At 61.2% G+C, this 15,931-nt stretch overlaps 2 protein-coding genes across 7 annotated transcripts in view; one reads left to right on the top strand and one right to left on the bottom strand.

Annotated features, from left to right (window-relative positions):
- L3MBTL2 (L3MBTL histone methyl-lysine binding protein 2) overlaps positions 1-6,680 on the top strand; it is a 19,726-nt gene extending 13,046 nt beyond the window's left edge. The window contains exons 9-17 of one of the 3 annotated variants that reach the window (XR_013389023.1): positions 1,387-1,618; positions 2,004-2,080; positions 2,280-2,384; positions 3,063-3,210; positions 3,589-3,671; positions 3,991-4,225; positions 4,427-4,482; positions 4,702-4,767; positions 5,737-5,826. Coding sequence is in view for 2 of the 3 variants with exons in the window: in XM_077914369.1 (XP_077770495.1) it covers positions 1,387-1,618; positions 2,004-2,080; positions 2,280-2,384; positions 3,063-3,210; positions 3,589-3,671; positions 3,991-4,225; positions 4,702-4,767; positions 5,737-6,149 (1,359 nt within the window). In the remaining variant the exon portion in view is untranslated. The other 2 variants (XM_077914371.1, XM_077914369.1) reach the window with 2 other exon arrangements.
- Positions 1,411-15,931, bottom strand: CHADL (chondroadherin like). 4 transcript variants are annotated; one of them, XM_077914375.1, is made up of 6 exons: positions 15,834-15,931; positions 14,429-14,597; positions 12,266-13,966; positions 11,584-11,750; positions 10,656-10,853; positions 1,411-2,828 (listed from the first exon to the last, which is right to left on the bottom strand). In XM_077914375.1, the coding sequence occupies exons 1-5, from the start codon at positions 15,839-15,841 to the stop codon at positions 10,682-10,684; spliced, it is 2,217 nt and encodes a 738-aa protein (XP_077770501.1). In that variant the 5' UTR covers positions 15,842-15,931; the 3' UTR covers positions 1,411-2,828; positions 10,656-10,681. The 4 variants fall into 4 exon arrangements, with proteins under 4 accessions (XP_077770501.1, XP_077770500.1, XP_077770498.1 ...); XM_077914374.1 differs by lacking the exon at positions 1,411-2,828 and adding an exon at positions 5,710-5,929; XM_077914372.1 differs by lacking the exon at positions 1,411-2,828 and adding an exon at positions 8,817-9,901.

Here is a 15,931-nt window from a genome sequence, read left to right as displayed (position 1 = left end):
GAACATGGTTCCATGTGAACCAGTCAGCAAGCACACGATGACTCACTGTCACATACCCAGTCCTGCAGTGGATACAAAAGCCAGCTGCTTCTGAGGGTTGCGTAGGAAGGATAAAAGAGGGTGAGTTTGTGAAGGCAGCTCTGATCCAAATCCAGTCCAGTTCCTTTGGTGCCTACAGTGTGATAAGTTCTGAGTAAAATGTTGTGAATGAATGGCCCAGCAGCCAAAGTCAGGTGTGTACTGTGTATCTATCAGGTGAGAAAAAACATTGCGCACTAACTCTGTGCTTAGTTCCATGCTTAGAACTGAGACTGTAGAAATGAATCCCCCCAGACCTGGCTTCTGCCCCTACAGAGCTCAGGGTGTGACTGAACAAACAGAGCACTAAAGTGGTGTTGGGCTCTGGGCTGCCCTGGGTGGGAGCAAAAGAAAGGAGTGTGTCAGGAAAGGCTAGGAGGGAGAGGTGGCCCCGAGGGACCCCAACCCAGACCTCACCCTGTGTCTCTCTCCTAAATGGGCCAGTCGATTGGTTTGGATTTGTATTCCAGGCCTTGAGCTGATGTCTGACAGGTCTGTGGTGTAGGACTCTGTCAGCTTTTCCTGTTGGCTGCTTTGTGACTCGGAGATACTCCCCCTCCTGGTGGGCTAAAGAGCGCCGCTAAGTCCCCACCTTCCCTAGGCTGGGGCTGGTTTTCCCTGGGCTGGAAAAGCCCTACAGAGTTCACTGTTCCCATTTCCCTATTCCAGGCAGGACAAGACTGAAGTCTCAGGGACCAGAAAGAGTCTCCTACCCCCTCATCTGTGGCCTGTCATCAGGGCTCTCTTAAACAGCTTGTGGGCATCTTGGTCACTGTCCTTGGCTGGGTCAGAGTGGGATAGCCGTTCAGAGCTACAGCCCAGTGGGGTCACAACTGTAATTAGACATATGGAGGCAGATGGAGCCTCAGCTCTCTGGACATGAGCATAGTATGTGCCATCAGCGGGGAGGTGGAGGGGAGTGGGAAAGTGCACGAGGCTGAACACTGGGACCAGTTTCAAGGTCCAGCTCTGGCACCAATGAATCGGGGTGAGTGTGGGCAAGTCACTTGAGCCCTCTGGGGCACCTGTTCCTTAGTCTGAAATGGGTTTTGTAATTTCCATTGTACTGACTGGCATTTGGGGGGCACACCTTGTAAGCTGTGTGCTCTCATCCTGAGGAATTGGGGCCAAGGTCAGACCTGGTGGGACCTTCCTTGAGTCTATGTCTCATTGGCCTGCTTCCTGACTTAGTGCTGGGTGTGGTTCTGGGCATACCTTCCCTATTCTGTGGTTACAGTTAGGAGATGAAACAGGGAAGTGGGTGGAGGATCCCCAGGACCACAGCGGGCCTGTGCTCTGATCTTGCAGATGGTGGAGAGCATGAAGTACCCCTTCCGGCAAGGCATGCGGCTGGAGGTGGTGGACAAGTCCCAGGTGTCACGGACCCGCATGGCAGTGGTAGACACAGTAATCGGGGGTCGTCTTCGGCTCCTCTATGAGGACGGCGACAGTGATGACGACTTCTGGTGCCACATGTGGAGCCCCTTGATCCACCCAGTGGGCTGGTCACGGCGAGTTGGCCATGGCATCAAGCTGTCAGGTCCGCGGGCAGGGGCAGGAGCATCTCTGTACCCCACACCGCCACCACGTGGTGGTGATGACCATCTCCACCATGTGCACGGTGGTACCGAGGCCCAAAGAGGTTGGGTGATTTGACCAGGTCACTGAGCTTATAAGGGCTTTAAACCTATTCGAAGCTGGAGGCTGCACGATATGGGAAGTGTCTGGATCTTACGGGTTCAGTAGTCCCTACAGAGAGCTCCTGACATGTCCTGATCCTGGTCTAGGTGGGTAGTACAGGGTGCCAAGATACAGATTAGAGCATATGCAGGGCAGCCCCACATTCTGGGGAAGGGAGGGAGGTGGCCCTGTGAGCAGCCTGCAACTCCTTTCTCTCTCTTGCTCCCTCTGGCATCTCCCCAAAGAGAGGCGCAGTGACATGGCCCACCATCCCACCTTCCGGAAAATCTACTGTGATGCTGTTCCTTACCTGTTCAAGAAGGTGAGGCACAGCCTTGGGACCTTCTCATCTTAGCCATAGGCCCTTCTCGTCTTGGCCATAGGCCCATCCCAGGCCCCATAACCCCGGGGTGTTCCTTTCCCTTCCCGTTTCCTTCCCAGGCCTATGGTGGATGAGGCCTGCTCCCCCCACCCTCCATCTGGGCTGCCCCAAGTTTCCCCAGCTGCCCCATTCCTTTAAGGTTCGAGCTGTCTACACGGAAGGTGGTTGGTTTGAAGAGGGGATGAAACTGGAAGCCATTGACCCTCTGAATCTGGGCAACATCTGCGTGGCAACCATCTGCAAGGTGAGCTTGGGCTAGTCCTGCAGCTTCGATGGTGGATGCTGAAGCCACTGCGGGGGTGCAGAACTCTGCAGTGCACATCCAGCCCACCTCCACTGTGTCTGCTCCGGGAGTACCGGACTTTTGAGTAGGGGTCTTATCTGCTCCTTGCTCAGAATCTGCCTTGGTGTCAGGTCCGCGGCACGTTGGGGAGGTGCTTGCCGAACACCTGGCCTGAGCCCGATCCTGTATCAGGTGTAGGCCCCGCCTTGTCAGCCTCCCTGGGGGCCTTCCCACTGGCACACGTCCTCTCCTTTGAGTGCTGGCCTACCCAGGACCAATAGCCGTGCTGACTTTGCTGCAGCCTAAGGAGCAGATGACTACCCCTTGGCCCCCCTGGGGACATGCTGATGTGTGCATCCAGCGGGTCTTCTCCAGGCTGGGCCCATGAGCTCGCCTCTGAAAACACTGGGGAGAAAAAAAGGTGTAGTCCCTGTGGGAACAGCATTTGCTATCTAGTGAGGAAGGAAAAGGAACCTTAAAAGGATGGGTCCGGGGGTGCTGAGTGCTCAGCAGAAGCTCAGGGAAGGCTGAGATCTAGCTCGGGTTGGATCCATCCACCTTGTATCCCCACCATAGCCACCTTACCCTAGAATGGTGGTGCAGTTCATGATACCATGGTGTCTGCCTGCCCCCTCCCAGGTTCTCCTAGATGGCTACCTGATGATCTGTGTGGATGGGGGGCCCTCCACAGATGGCTCAGACTGGTTCTGTTACCATGCCTCCTCCCATGCCATCTTCCCAGCCACCTTCTGCCAAAAGAATGACATTGAGCTCACACCCCCAAAAGGTAAGACTGTCCTCATGGTCAGAGAGGTCAGAGTGTGACCACAGGCCCAGGTTCCTGGCCAAGCCAGACCCTGGGGCTTGGGAGTCCCAGAGTGGTTTGGAGAGGGGTCAGAGCCCCCCCAAGGCCAACACCACCAGCCCTGCCACTGGGCCCACTTGGCTCCACGGCTAGCATGTGTCTCGGTGAGCAGAGCTCCCACTTGTCCCTTTGGGCAGTGAACAACCTATACGACAGGACCATGGTCCCAGAGCAGGTACCAGCCTGGGGAGGAGGAAAGAAGGCTGCCAGGGGAGACTCCAGACTGGGTCCTGACCCAGCAACAGGGGTCCATTTGGCACGTGCTCCTTTCCCCGCACATCTATGTTTTCTGCTCCCCAGGCTACGAGTCGCACACTTTCAGCTGGGACACCTACTTGGAGAAGACCAAATCGAAAGCAGCTCCATCGAGACTCTTTAACATGGTGAGGAGAGTGAGGGAGCACGGGGCCTGGGGCGGCCCTGCCCCCTGTCAGCGGCGTTCATTCCAACCCCCTTCTCCTTTGAGTCTATACTGTGGATGCCAACCGCTTCAGGGGAGAAGTCCCAACCTCTGCCACGGGCATTCCGCCAAATGCTCAAGCCCGGTCCCTTTCCCAGAGAGGCTGGTGCTGGGGAACAGAGGGCAGTGGTCACTGTTAGGGGGCCCTTCCCCACAGGCACTCCCGGCCCACTCCCTCTCCCCGGTTTGGCCCCTGGGGCCGGGATCTGGCTGCCATGGTCACCGCTTCTTCCCCCTCCCAGGACTGCCCCAACCACGGCTTCAAGGTGGGCATGAAGCTGGAGGCCGTGGACCTGATGGAGCCCCGGCTCATCTGCGTGGCTACGGTGAAGCGGGTGGTGCACAGACTCCTCAGCATCCACTTTGATGGCTGGGACAGCGAGTATGACCAGTGGGTGGACTGTGAGTCTCCGGACATCTACCCCGTCGGCTGGTGTGAGCTCACCGGCTACCAGCTCCAGCCACCTGTGGCCGCAGGTCTGGGCTCTCACGGCCTCAGGGGACCCTCAACTTTCCTTTTCTTTTTCCTTCCTGTCAACTGCTCCCCCTGCCCCGTGCCTACCTCATTCTTTGGCATGAGAGCGATTGGTCTCCTGGACCACTGCTCACTAAAGAGTGGCCCTTGTGTCCCCTGTCCCGCTCCTGACTTGTCTGTCTCCCTCTCCCTCTGGCCTGCAGAGCGCCTTCCTTGATCTTGCCCACTCTGTCATATGCTCGTGCCCTTGTGCACCCAGGTAAACCCCCCAGGTCCCTCGGAGCACCCCTAGTGACGAGGGTGGGATGAAGGGACAGTTGCTTCCAGTCCCTCCCCCATTCTCACTCAACTTTGGCTTTCCTTCTTGGGGTGTCCCGTGTGTAAGGGAGGCTGAGGGATGGGTAGGTGTCTCGGGATGTGCCTGTACTGTGTCCTCTCAGAACTCTCTTAACCTCTTCCCTCTGTCTTTCAACAACAGAGCCGACCACACCTCTGAAGGCCAAAGAGGCCACAAAGAAGAAAAAGAAACAGTTCGGGAAGAAAAGTAAGTGATGCTCTGAAGCCAGGGCCAGGGCTGGGGTGGGCCTTGGGATCAGCTGGGCCTATGTCCCTGGGAGCAGAGGGGGAGTCGCCGCTTGGGTAGCACCCTCCATGGTCTGGTCCCTCCATCTCCTCTCCTTTGCCCTTCCGCCCCATCAGGCCCATCAGCCTGTCTTAAGGGACTCAGGCACAGATAGGGAGTCTTGAATCTCTGGCAGGGGTCAGGATCCCGAGGAAAAAAGCAAGAAACAGTATTTGTAAAGGAGAGAAGGGGGAGGAATCCCCAGCCCTTCTGCCCTGTGGTCAGAAGTCAACGCGACCCCATCGGCAGTGCACAACTGCCTTTTGAAAGTAAGATGGCGGGGGCAGCATCCTTCTCCCCAAGCCTGTCATCCTTCCCTGGGGACCCTCAGGAGTGGAAGCTTCAGGATCATTTCCTTAGGTGGGGCTCTGCTCCTAACAGATCCTGGGCCCTGTGCGGGCTCAGCTTGAGGGGGACAGCAGGTGGAGTGGGGTGGGAGGAGGTAAAGCTAGCCCTCGGAGCTGCCGGCCTGTGGCAGCAACATGCTCTCCATGATGTGGCGCCACCCAGAGAAGAGGTGGTCCGAAACAGGATGGGGAGGAAGCCGGCGTGGTCCCTGGGCAGGATCAGGGTCCGGTGAGGGTATGGAGCTGATCATGTGGGAAGACCTCGTGCCGTCTACACTAGCAGGGCTGGGAAAGTCACTTCACAGGTGAAGAAAAGACTGGAAGAGGGACAGAAGCTCAGCAAGCCTAACTGGGGGGCTTAACCTGCTACAGGAGAGAACCTCCCTGAGCGTCGGCACCCGGCCCCGAGGGGCGGCATCAGAGCTCACGCTCTCCTCCCCTGCAGAGTGGCACCTGCCTTCTGCTCACCACTGGAGGACACCCAGCCATCGAGCCCCACATGGATACTGCCCTGTGCTGGGTTTCATTCTGTGTTTATTCAAAGGGAAAAGAATACCACCGACCAAGACCCGGCCCCTCAGACAGGGGTCCAAGAAGCCCCTGCTGGAGGATGACCTGCAGGCCACAGAGAAGAGCTCATCGGATCCTGTTCCTGAAGAGAGTAAGAGCCTCCCGGGCGGGGTCAAGACAGGGCCGGCCTGCTCCAGTGCTCAGAGGCGGCCCGCCTCCTTCCCCACCTGGGCACAGAAGAGGAGAGTCAAGTGTGAAGGGACTTTGCCGGGCACCAAGCAGTCCTCCTTGGACCACTGGGCCTGGAGAGCTTCCCAAACACCCACCCCCAACTCTGAACGGAGCCGCGCATCTCCAGCCGGGCCCTCTCCATCTCTACTGCCTGCCCCTCGGGGGGAAGGTGCCACTCCCACCTCCCCACCACGTCCTGAGGGCCCCCGTTCCTAGGGAGCCAGAGCCCCCTGCCCCTCCCAGGGTTTCACGCACACTCACTCTGTTCTCCCGCCCTCCCCACCTCCCTCCCTCTTTAGTCATTGCTGTGCGGGTGAAGGAAGAGCATCTAGACATGGCCACGCCCGACAAAGCCCCGAGTCCAGAGCTGCCCGTTCCCATCGAGAACATCAAACAGGAGACAGACGACTGAGCCTTCCCCACCAGCCCGGGGCTCCTCTGTTGCCACCACCCCTTCACCCTGCTTTAGTGTGGAGACAAGCCTTTTTTGCCCAAGTCCTGCCAGGTGCCGTGAGGGCCAGGCACCAAAGGACCTCTGTCCTCTGGCCAGGCCTCCAGATTTGTCTGTGAGCGACTCCTCCCCCCAGCTACACTTCCCAAAGCTCTTCTTACAGTACCCCCTCCACACCGTACCCCTCAACTGCCATGGGGTAGAGGGCTGCCCCCAGTCACACTGGAAGACAAGTCAGTGAAGCGTGTGTGTGTCCCCGAGCAAGTCCTACAATAAAGGCCTGGAGCAGCTCTCGAGGGGGAGGCAGTTGCAGGTTGGGTGGGGAGCGGTGTGGTGGGGCCCTAAAAGCAGCCTCTCACCGCTGGGGCTGGCGCTCTCCTAGCACCCTAGGGAGGTCAGGGAACCCCGCACAGGCACTCAGCTCTGGCAGGCAGCTAAAATGGCAGTGAGGAGGCAGGTTCTGGTGATGCAGGAGGTGGCCTTACTTAACCTGTTTTCTCTGTTGGCCTGAGTCCGGCCCCCATTTCCTAAAGGGAACAGTGGAATAGAGGTGGGGTCTGCCCCTGGCTGGGGGCTTGCAGGAACCTAGGGGGAAGGGCACGGAGCCCCCCGTGTCACTTGGGGAGGCCTGGTGGTAGAGGGAGGCAGCAGGACAGGAGGGCGAGCCGGCCGTGCTGTGAGGGGACCCCAGCTGGAAGGGAGACCACAGCCAGCCTGTGCTTAACCTGCTCTGAGCCCAGCGTGGCAGGGACCTGGCCTCTCACCCTCTTCTCCCTGTTAAGCAGGGTCTGAGGCAGTCCTGCCCCAGGGTCATGGGGCAGCAGAGTGGCCAGCCCTGCTGGCTGAGGTGGCCCTAAGGGAGCCCCTGGAGGAAGGGAGAAGAGGGTGACAGGAAACACCTCCTGGGTCCCTGGCCCTAACTGGCCACCCTCCTTTCTGAAATTACGTCCTAGAAGCTCACCTAGCATCTTCCCAAATTTCAGTTGCTTTTATTTTTTCAAGTTAGTTTCCTTGGAAACTGCCCTCTCTCCGTCCTTCCAGTAACTTCCTGGAATGGAAGATGGAGACAGGCTGACCTTTCTTTCCTGTCTGGGTGGAGACGCGCTGCCAGTTGGGTCCCCATGTTGTCCTTTAGGGGGTGCAGCTGTGCTGCTCTGGGTGTCTGGCCATGTTCTCTGGACCCATCTGCCACTGCTTGTGCGTTTGCCCAGGACCTGGCTGTTTGGTGTTACCCAGAGACGGGGTGACCAGCCCACCGGAAGCTGGTCTCCCTCCAGTCAGAGAGAACTGGATCCCAGAGAGAACTGGATCCTGGCTCCTTTGCTGAAGGCACTAGTGAGCCCCACACGGTATAGAAACCAGGCTCAGAAAAAAAAAAAAAAAAAAAAGAAACCAGGCTCAGAGTGGTGTGTTAGTGCAGCCTGAATTCCCCAAAAAGTGATGAGGTTTGGGTCACAGTGAAGATCTAGGACAGGGGCCGCGCTCACCCTGCTGCCGCTCACATGCATACCCCAGGCCTGGGCGGTGGAGGCCAGTAGCCTCAGCCCCCAGTGTGCCGCCAGCAGAAGCCACTGCATTGTGCCCAAACCCCTGGCGGTTCGGGGATCCAGTTCTGACCATGGAGCTTCTGGAAAAACTTGGGACTTTGTGGCATTGCAACCTTCTGTTCCTCCTCCCTGACTGGACAAGTGACGCCGCCACAGGCCGTGGTAAGAATGGCAGGGTCAGAGGACAGGCCAGCTGCCATCCCAGCCCTCCACGGGCCGCCCAGGACTTCCTGGAGTTGTTCGTCAGGTTTATGTTTCTTAGAGCTGAGTGTCTTCTGACCTGTCGCCCATAGGGTCAGTTATGAAGGCTGGGTTCACACGCAAGAACAATGAATAAATGTCCTCCGCTGAGCGCCGTCTCCATAGCAACCACACGCTGGGTTACCCTCATTTATATTTCTGCTGTTGCCCCTGCAAGACCCGGAGGCCGAGCCTGTGCCTGGTCTGCTGCCGTAGCCTGGTGCTCAGCCCGGGTGAGAGTGTGACCTGAAAATAAGGAACTTGGGTGGCCAGGGCCAGAAGATCTACTTGATTCATCACAGATGGAACCGTGGGCCTCTAGGAGGTTTTCGGTCGGGGCACAGGATCCACTTTGGACTCACTTGCCCTCGGAGGGAACCCAAATGACCTCTTGCACTCCCCGTGCCCGCTGCTCCGTGACCTGCAGTGGCCCCCTGGTGCCGAATGAACCAAGTGCAAATGCACACCCCTCTCCTTACTTGCACCCAGGCTAGACGCTCCACTCTGCTCCAGGGGTGAGGGAAGCAAGGGAACTGCCGTTTGTGAGGGCCTTGTGTGCCAGGCACTTGGGCAAACACAATCACACGGTTCATCATAGGAACCCTGAGGTCCGTGTTGACTTCATTTTATGGGGGAGAAAAAGGCTTATCAGAATTCAGTAATTTATTTGCTTAAATTCACAACTGTTAAATGACAGCAGTGGGATTAAACCCAGGGTGGTCTGCCGTGTTACCACCAGTAAGTACTCTTCCTCATTCATTCATTCGTTCATTCATTCTCCTTCCTGAAAGCATCTCCCACATGCCAGACACCACCCTGGAGGTCAGGGCCTCAAAAGAGTGATGCGTGCGCGGTCCAGCCGTGGCTTGAGCAAAGTGAGCATGCCCAGAATGGGGCTCGGGGCCCTGTGTGATCCTGGAGGTCAGGGTCCTTCTCTTTTTTTTTTTTTTTTTTTTTTTTTTTATAGGCTCCATGTCCAACCGGGAGTGAGATCGAGAGCCGCATGCTCTACCTAAACAGCCAGCCAGGCACCCCAGGGCCCCTGTCTTTCAATTCCTTTGTATCCCTGGCAGGAAACTGCCACTTTCAACAAACATGAAAAACCCTTAATTCCAGGGCTAGCCACCATGCCACGGAGGGTTGGTTGGGGGTGGGGGGGTCTTTTAATGGAAGCCCTGGCCTGCACCTGGACCCATCAGAGCGGCTGCCACTGGGCCAACAGCATCCACACGAGCTCCCTGGGGCTGCTACTGTGGGGAGACCACGGACACTCTTCAGCCACACAAGCACCCACTGAGGTTAATGCCGTTGTCGATGATGCTAACTCCAGATGTGACTTCTAAGGCACCAACTGCTCACCTTCAGCTTGGGGTCTTTTGGGGGTTCCTCCCAGCCTGACAGGGAACACGTATGAATTGAATTCCCCCTCTCCCCTCAGAATGAGACCTTACTTAGAAATAGGGTCTTCACAGAGGTAATGACATCAGAACATGGTCATTAGGGTGGGCCCTAATCCAACAGGACTCCTGTCCTAGAGATTTGGACTGCCATCCAGCAGGAAGATGAGAAGGGACAGGGGAGATGCTGTATGAAGTCAGCCAGGGGGTGCAGTTGTGCTGCCACAAGCCAGGGAACCTCTGGGGCCACTGGAAGCTGGCAGGGCCTCAGAAGGATCTCCCCTACAGCCTTCAGGGGGAGCACAGCCCTGGGGACGCCATGATCTCAGACTCCTGAGGACAGGGAGACAAAGATGTCTGTTGTCCAAAGCCACCCAGCATGTGCTGCTTTACAGCGGCCCCTGGGAACTAACACGCCATCTGATGGTCCCCAGGCACCCCAGAATGCAGGTCCAGAGACAGGCTGAGCCCTCTCCTGGTCTCACCAGGACCCACTTTTCTGTGTTTTCCCATTCAGGACTGGCCTCTCCCTAGAGACCCTCCCTGTGCCCTCCCCACCCAGCAAGGGCGCCCAGATCCCGCTCGCCCTTTCCTGCGTGCTGCACAATGTTGCTACAGCCGAGGGCTCAAGTGTGTGAACATAAACCTCAGGCAGGTGACGCAACCACACGGGGCAGGGTTGATGGGCAGCGGGAGGCGGCGGCCACAGCACCTACACCTCTGCTCTTTGTCCCGGGGGTGAGCCAGGCCCTTGAGGTCGGGAAGTGATGGAACCAACGATCGAGCAAATATGGTAACAGCGGTGCTGTTTTTAGGGACACGTTGGGTCCAGGTATTCTGTGGCTTAGCGGAAAGGCCACTGTCCCACAGGATGAGACGGTGTGGTCGTTTCCTTACAATCCGCCTGGGCCCAGCCAGAGGTGGGGGGGAAGTGAGGAGCGCGGACAGGCAGTAGGAATGGAAGCAACAGTCATTGCCCAGATTTGGAACCACATGAGTTAGGACCAAGAGAAGTCAGCCCTGCCGCCCCTGGCACTCTGGAACCTGACCCACCACCGAGGCCTCCCCGACCTGCCCCGACGCCAACCTTGTCTGCTGTCCACCATCTGATCTTCATGGGGTCCTCCTGGCACTGGGTCCGGAAGCAGGCATCTGCTTGGCCTTCCTGGCAGCCCAGCCTGGGCACATTTCAAAGACCGCAGTCGCAGCCTTCACCCTCTGGCCGTGGGCACTGGGAGGGGTGGCACAGGTGGCCCCCACACGCAGGTTCAGCCCAATGAGCCACCTGAGAGGAGAGGATTCAGAGAACCCACTATCCTGAGCCTTCCTGCCTGGGGTGAGCAAGGAGGTCTTCGGGAACTGGGGGGGGGGGGGGCAATGGAGCCTGGTGGGTGAGGGCGGACCCTGGGGGGAGCCCTGGCTCAGCCCCTCACCAATTAGGGGACCCCGAGTGAGTCACTTCAATCCTCTGATCCCTTCTCTGTAAAAAGGGGATAGTAATAGTAATAAATAGTTACAGAGGGCTTAGGGTGCTCCAGACCCTGTTCAAATCTGGGTTGGCCAGTGTGCCCCTCACAGAGAACCCCCATGAGGTGCTATACAGCCCCCCCTCCCCTTTACAGGTGAGGGAATGGCACAGAGCAGTCAGGAGGCCCAAAGCTGATCAATCACAGAGCAGGATCTGAGCCCAGCTCTGTTGGACTCCAGGGTTCTTGTTGAAATTAATTAAGCGATTAAATTACTTCTGATGAAATTAACGAAGTGCCCACAGATATTGGGTTGCACCGCACTAGCCTGGGAGGACCGCATTCCCACTGCACGGGTGAGGGAATCCAGCCCCAAAGAAGTCCACCCCAAGTCCCATGCACTTTCGGCTCCCTGAGGGGCGGTCACTGGCTCTGGCAGGACCCTCCCCTCTGGAGGTGTTCAGCTGGCGCATGGGGGGCGGGGGCAGAGGCTCGATTGACAGCAGCTGCTGGGCCCAGCTGGGGTGGGGGTTCCAGGAAAGTACCCACCTGTGCAGCGGGAGCAGCTGGCAATCGCAGTGGAAGGGATTGCCGCTGAGGTCGATGAGCTCCAGCTGGCTGAGATGGGGCAGGGCAGGCATGGCCTGCAGCTGGTTCTTCTGCAGGTGCAGGCTCTGGAGCCAGGGCCCCAGGCCCGAAAACGCCCTGGGAGAAATCTGCAAGGAGACGCCAGGCCCGTCTCACTGGCTAGGCCTGGGAGGTACCCTGTGCTCCCCCGCAGGAGAGAGCCCAAGGTGGCCCAGGCAGGAAGGGCAGGGCTGGGACGGAAGCCCTGGTTGGTCTAACCCTGAAGTGCCTGCCCCTTGCACGTCACCTGGACAAGGGCCCTTGGTTCTGCTGTGCCTGAGCATGCCCCCCGCCCCTGCTCCAGAGTGACAAATCCCCTTGGTGGCTCCTGCTCTGCCCCCAAAGTGCACAAGCAGCCCATGGACACACTTCCTCCTCCCCCCCCTCCCCCCGGTGCTCCCGCAGGCCTCTCCGTGTGCCCCTGGCACCCGCCTGGTCAGTCAGCACACCTGAGCTCCCTGCTGGTAGGCATCGTCTCTGGCTTATCCCAGGGTCACCACGCACGGCCCCAGGCCTGAGTGTGGGGGCAGCGGTGCTCGTGGGGTGATTGCGTGCTGTGTGGGGCCTCACGCTGCCTCCCCCATCCCTACACTCCTGTGCCCACCTGCTCCAGGCCGCTGCTGTTGAGGAAGAGGTGCTGCAGTGACCCACCCACGGGCCGGAAGGCCCCATCTGGCAGGGCTCTGAGCGGGTTCCCCGAGAGCTGCAGCTCCAGGAGGGTGGGCAGCCCCTCCAGGGCCACGGTGGGCACCCCCTGCAGCTGGTTCCTGTCCAGGTACAGCTTCTCCAGGTCCGGAGCGGGGCCTATGGCGCCAGGGGACACGTGAGAGATGCGGTTGGCGCTCAGGTAGAGCCAGCGCAAGGCCTGCGAGCCGGCCAGGTCCCCGGGTTCCAGGCGCTCCACGGCGTTGTGCTGCAGGTGCAGGGAGAAGAGGCCGGGCAGGGCGCGCAGGGCGGCCCCAGGCACCCGCTGGAAGCGGTTGCGTTCCAGGTACAGGTAGGCGAGGCGGGGCGCCCCCTCCAGGGCCGCGGCGCTGAGGCCTGCGAGCCGGTTGTCGGAGAGGTAGAGGTAGATGAGGCTGGCCAGCCCCGCCAGGGCGCCCGCCTCCAGCTCGGCGATGCCGCAATGCTGCAGGTGCAGCGACACCAGGCCGCCCAGGCCTGGGAAGGCGGCCCGGGGCACCGAGGGGAAGTGGTTCCGCCTCAGGTCCAGCAGCTGCGTGTGGCTGGGGAAGCCGCGGGGCACGGCCCGCAGGCCCCGGCTCTCGCAGCCGCTGTGCCGGGACTCGGAGGCGCACACGCAGCCCGGCGGGCAGGGCACCGCCGCCCCGTCCGCCCCGTCCTCCCCGTGCCCCAGGCCGCCCGGAGGGGTGCGGGCCCACGCAGCGGCCAGTTCCTCCTCCTCCTCGGCGCCGCCGGGGCAGCGCAGGTCCGAGGGCCGCAGGGCGTCCAGGGCCTCCCCGCCGAGGCGCCGCGGCCCCCTGCACGCGCCGTCCGAGTGCACCCGCGCCCGCGCCAGCCACTCGAGCAGCGGCCGGGCGCGGCAGCCGCACCACAGCGGGTTCCCGTGCAGCCGCAGCCGGCGCAGCTGCCCCGGGCCCTGCAGCGGCGGCACAGTGTCCAGCTGGTTCCCGCGGAGATCCAGAGTGTGCAGGCGGGGGCAGCGGGCGAAGGCCCTTGCATCCAGGGCCTGCAGGGCGCCGTGCTCCAGCGTCAGCTCCCGGAGACCGGGCAGCGCCAGCCCGTCCTCCTCGCCCACGTAGGTGAACGGGTTGTGGCCCAGCTCGAGCCGGGCCAGCGCCCGGGCCTGGGACAAGGCCAGTCCCGGCAGCGCCTGCAGCTCGTTGTGCTGGAGGCTGAGCCGGCGCAGGGCGGGCAGGCCAGCCAGGGCCTCGGGGTCCAGCACGCTGAGCGCGTTGTGGGACAGGCGCAGCCAGCGCGCGCGCGGCAGCCCCTGGAAGGTCATGGCCGGCAGGTAGACCAGCGCGTTGTGGGCCAGGTTCAGGGTGGTCAGCGCACCCAGGGCCCCGAAGGTCCCCGGCCGCAGCTCCTCCAGCACGTTCCTCTCCAGGTCCAGCCGCTGCAGGGAGCCCAGCCCGTCCAGGGCCTCCTGGGGCAGCGAGCTCAGGCGGTTGGAGGCCAGGTTGAGGATCTGCAGGCGGCCCAGGCCCCGGAAGGCGCCCTCGGCCACCAGCTCCACCTGGCAGTGCCGCAGGTCGAGGTGTGTCAGGTAGGGCAGGTCCCGGAAGGCAGCTGGGGGGATGACCTTCAGCAGGTTGCCTTGGAGGTCCAGCCGCTGAGTCAGCTGAGTGGGGAAGGGGGGCCGAGCAGCAGTGAGGACTACACCTTTGCACGCGCCATTCCCCGCCCCGACTTCTCCCCCTCACCTTTTCCTCATTCTCTTCATCCTGCTCCCCGACACCTCCTCCAGGAAGCCTTCCTCCCTCACCGCTTGGGCACCTTTCACTTTGAACTGTCGCTGCCTGTTTGCTTTCTCTTTCCCCCCTAGCTCTCGACCCCACGAGCAGAGAACGTATCTTATTCCAGTCTGTATCCCCTGATCTCTCTAGTTCTCTCTCACACGGTTTGTCATTAATTCAATATTTATCTCATAGGTCACCGACTTGTTCCAATCGCATAGAACATTAAACAGGGCTGTTATGCCATTTGACAGATGTGAAGACTGAGGCTCGGAGAGGAAAAGTGACTTGCCACAGTCCCCCAGCCAGGCAGTGGCTGTCCTCCCTGCCCCCCTCACCCTGCTGACCTCGGGGACGGCGTCTGGCACCTCCGTGAGGTTCTGGTGCCGACAGGCAACATGCCGCCTGGGATTGTCACAAACGCACGTCGGTGGGCAGCGTTGGGCAGCTACAGGCCAGGCTGGGCCCAGGGGCAGCAGCAGAGGAAGCAGCAGCACCAAGGAGACGCTCTGGGGCCTGGGAGAGGGAGAAGCGGTCAAGCCCGGCTCCTGTTTCCAGGGCCCCTGAGATGTTTCCTCCTTTGGCCCCAGAGACACTGTCATTGCCCTGAGCCTCAGGACGCCCCGTGCAGTGAAGGTTCTATTGTGAGCCTTGTTTAACACTGGGGGAAACTGAGGCTCAGGCGACCTGGCGAGCCCCTTCGACGGCCTGCCCGGGGGCTCCGGAGGCCTTGCTGAGTGCAGGGATGACCCGAGGCGCAGAGCGCGCGCCCAGGCTGCGGTTTGGCTCCTGGGCCCCGGGGGAGGCAACACAGCAGCCAGTCCTCAGACCACATGGTGCCATTTCCACGGTGGCAGGGAGCACAGTGGCACCCGCTGTGAGAAGACAGCCTGCAGCCAGTGGGGACCCAGGCCGGGCCGAGTGTGGAAGGCCAGGTTTGGGGGGGCCAGGAATTGTGGGGCCCGAGAGGCTCGGAGCCCCGCTGGCAGGTGAGCCGGGGGCCTAGGCCTCTGTTCCCCGTCTGGCCATCCTACACCATCCCGCGGGGCCGGGCGGGCCGGGGAGCGAGGGGGGCGCAGCCCGACCCCGGCCACCGTCTACCCCCCCTCCCAGCACCCCTTCCCCGGTGGACCCCTTCACCTCGCAGCCGCCGCCTGTTGCTCTCAGGGGCCACTGCCCCCCGCGCTCCCGGCTCCCCCACCCTCTGCTCCCCACCACCAACTGAGCCCACTTTCCAGAAACAGACGGGCTTCCGACGCCTCCAGCGTGTCCCCGCTGCCTCGGGTGGAAAGTCGGGGCCCCGACCCCACCTGGGGTGTGCTCACTCTCCCAGGGTCACCCTGGCTCCCCACCAACCACACGGACGACAGAGCTTCCTCCGCCGGCGGCACCGGTGCCGCAGCTCCTGCCGCTGCTCGGGCTCCTTCCCTGTCCCCCTCCCTCAGCCTCCTCGCTGGTCGCAGTCCCCGGTCCCCTCGAGGCCCCCTCGAAGGCGGGGCTGCCGGCACCTCCAGAGCCCGTGGTGGGCCGTGGGGACGGGTCCTCGGGGACGGGGACGGTGTCGCGCTCAGAGGCCTGCTGGGCTCTCGGACCAGCCCCGAAGGACGCGCCCCGGCGGCTGCTGGAGCTGCGGGCTGCCTGCCCCCCCTTCCTCGGAACCCACCTGGGGGACCCCCTCGCAGAGTCCGCCCCTACAGACCCCCTCGGAGGCCCAGAGAGCGGCGGGGGGCTCGCCCCGGCCCCCACACTCACCCCTCCATGCCGCCGCCTCGCTCAGCCCGCCGGGGGAGCCCCCCCCCTGGGCCCGCAGGCCCGCAGCCAGGGCTGAATGGCGGCTTTGTGGGCGGCCG

Source organism: Canis aureus, chromosome 11 (genome assembly GCF_053574225.1).
Source record: "Canis aureus isolate CA01 chromosome 11, VMU_Caureus_v.1.0, whole genome shotgun sequence".
Lineage (NCBI taxonomy): Eukaryota > Metazoa > Chordata > Mammalia > Carnivora > Canidae > Canis > Canis aureus.
The sequence above is the reverse complement of the archived record's forward strand: the minus strand, read 5'-3'. Positions and strand labels throughout refer to the sequence as shown.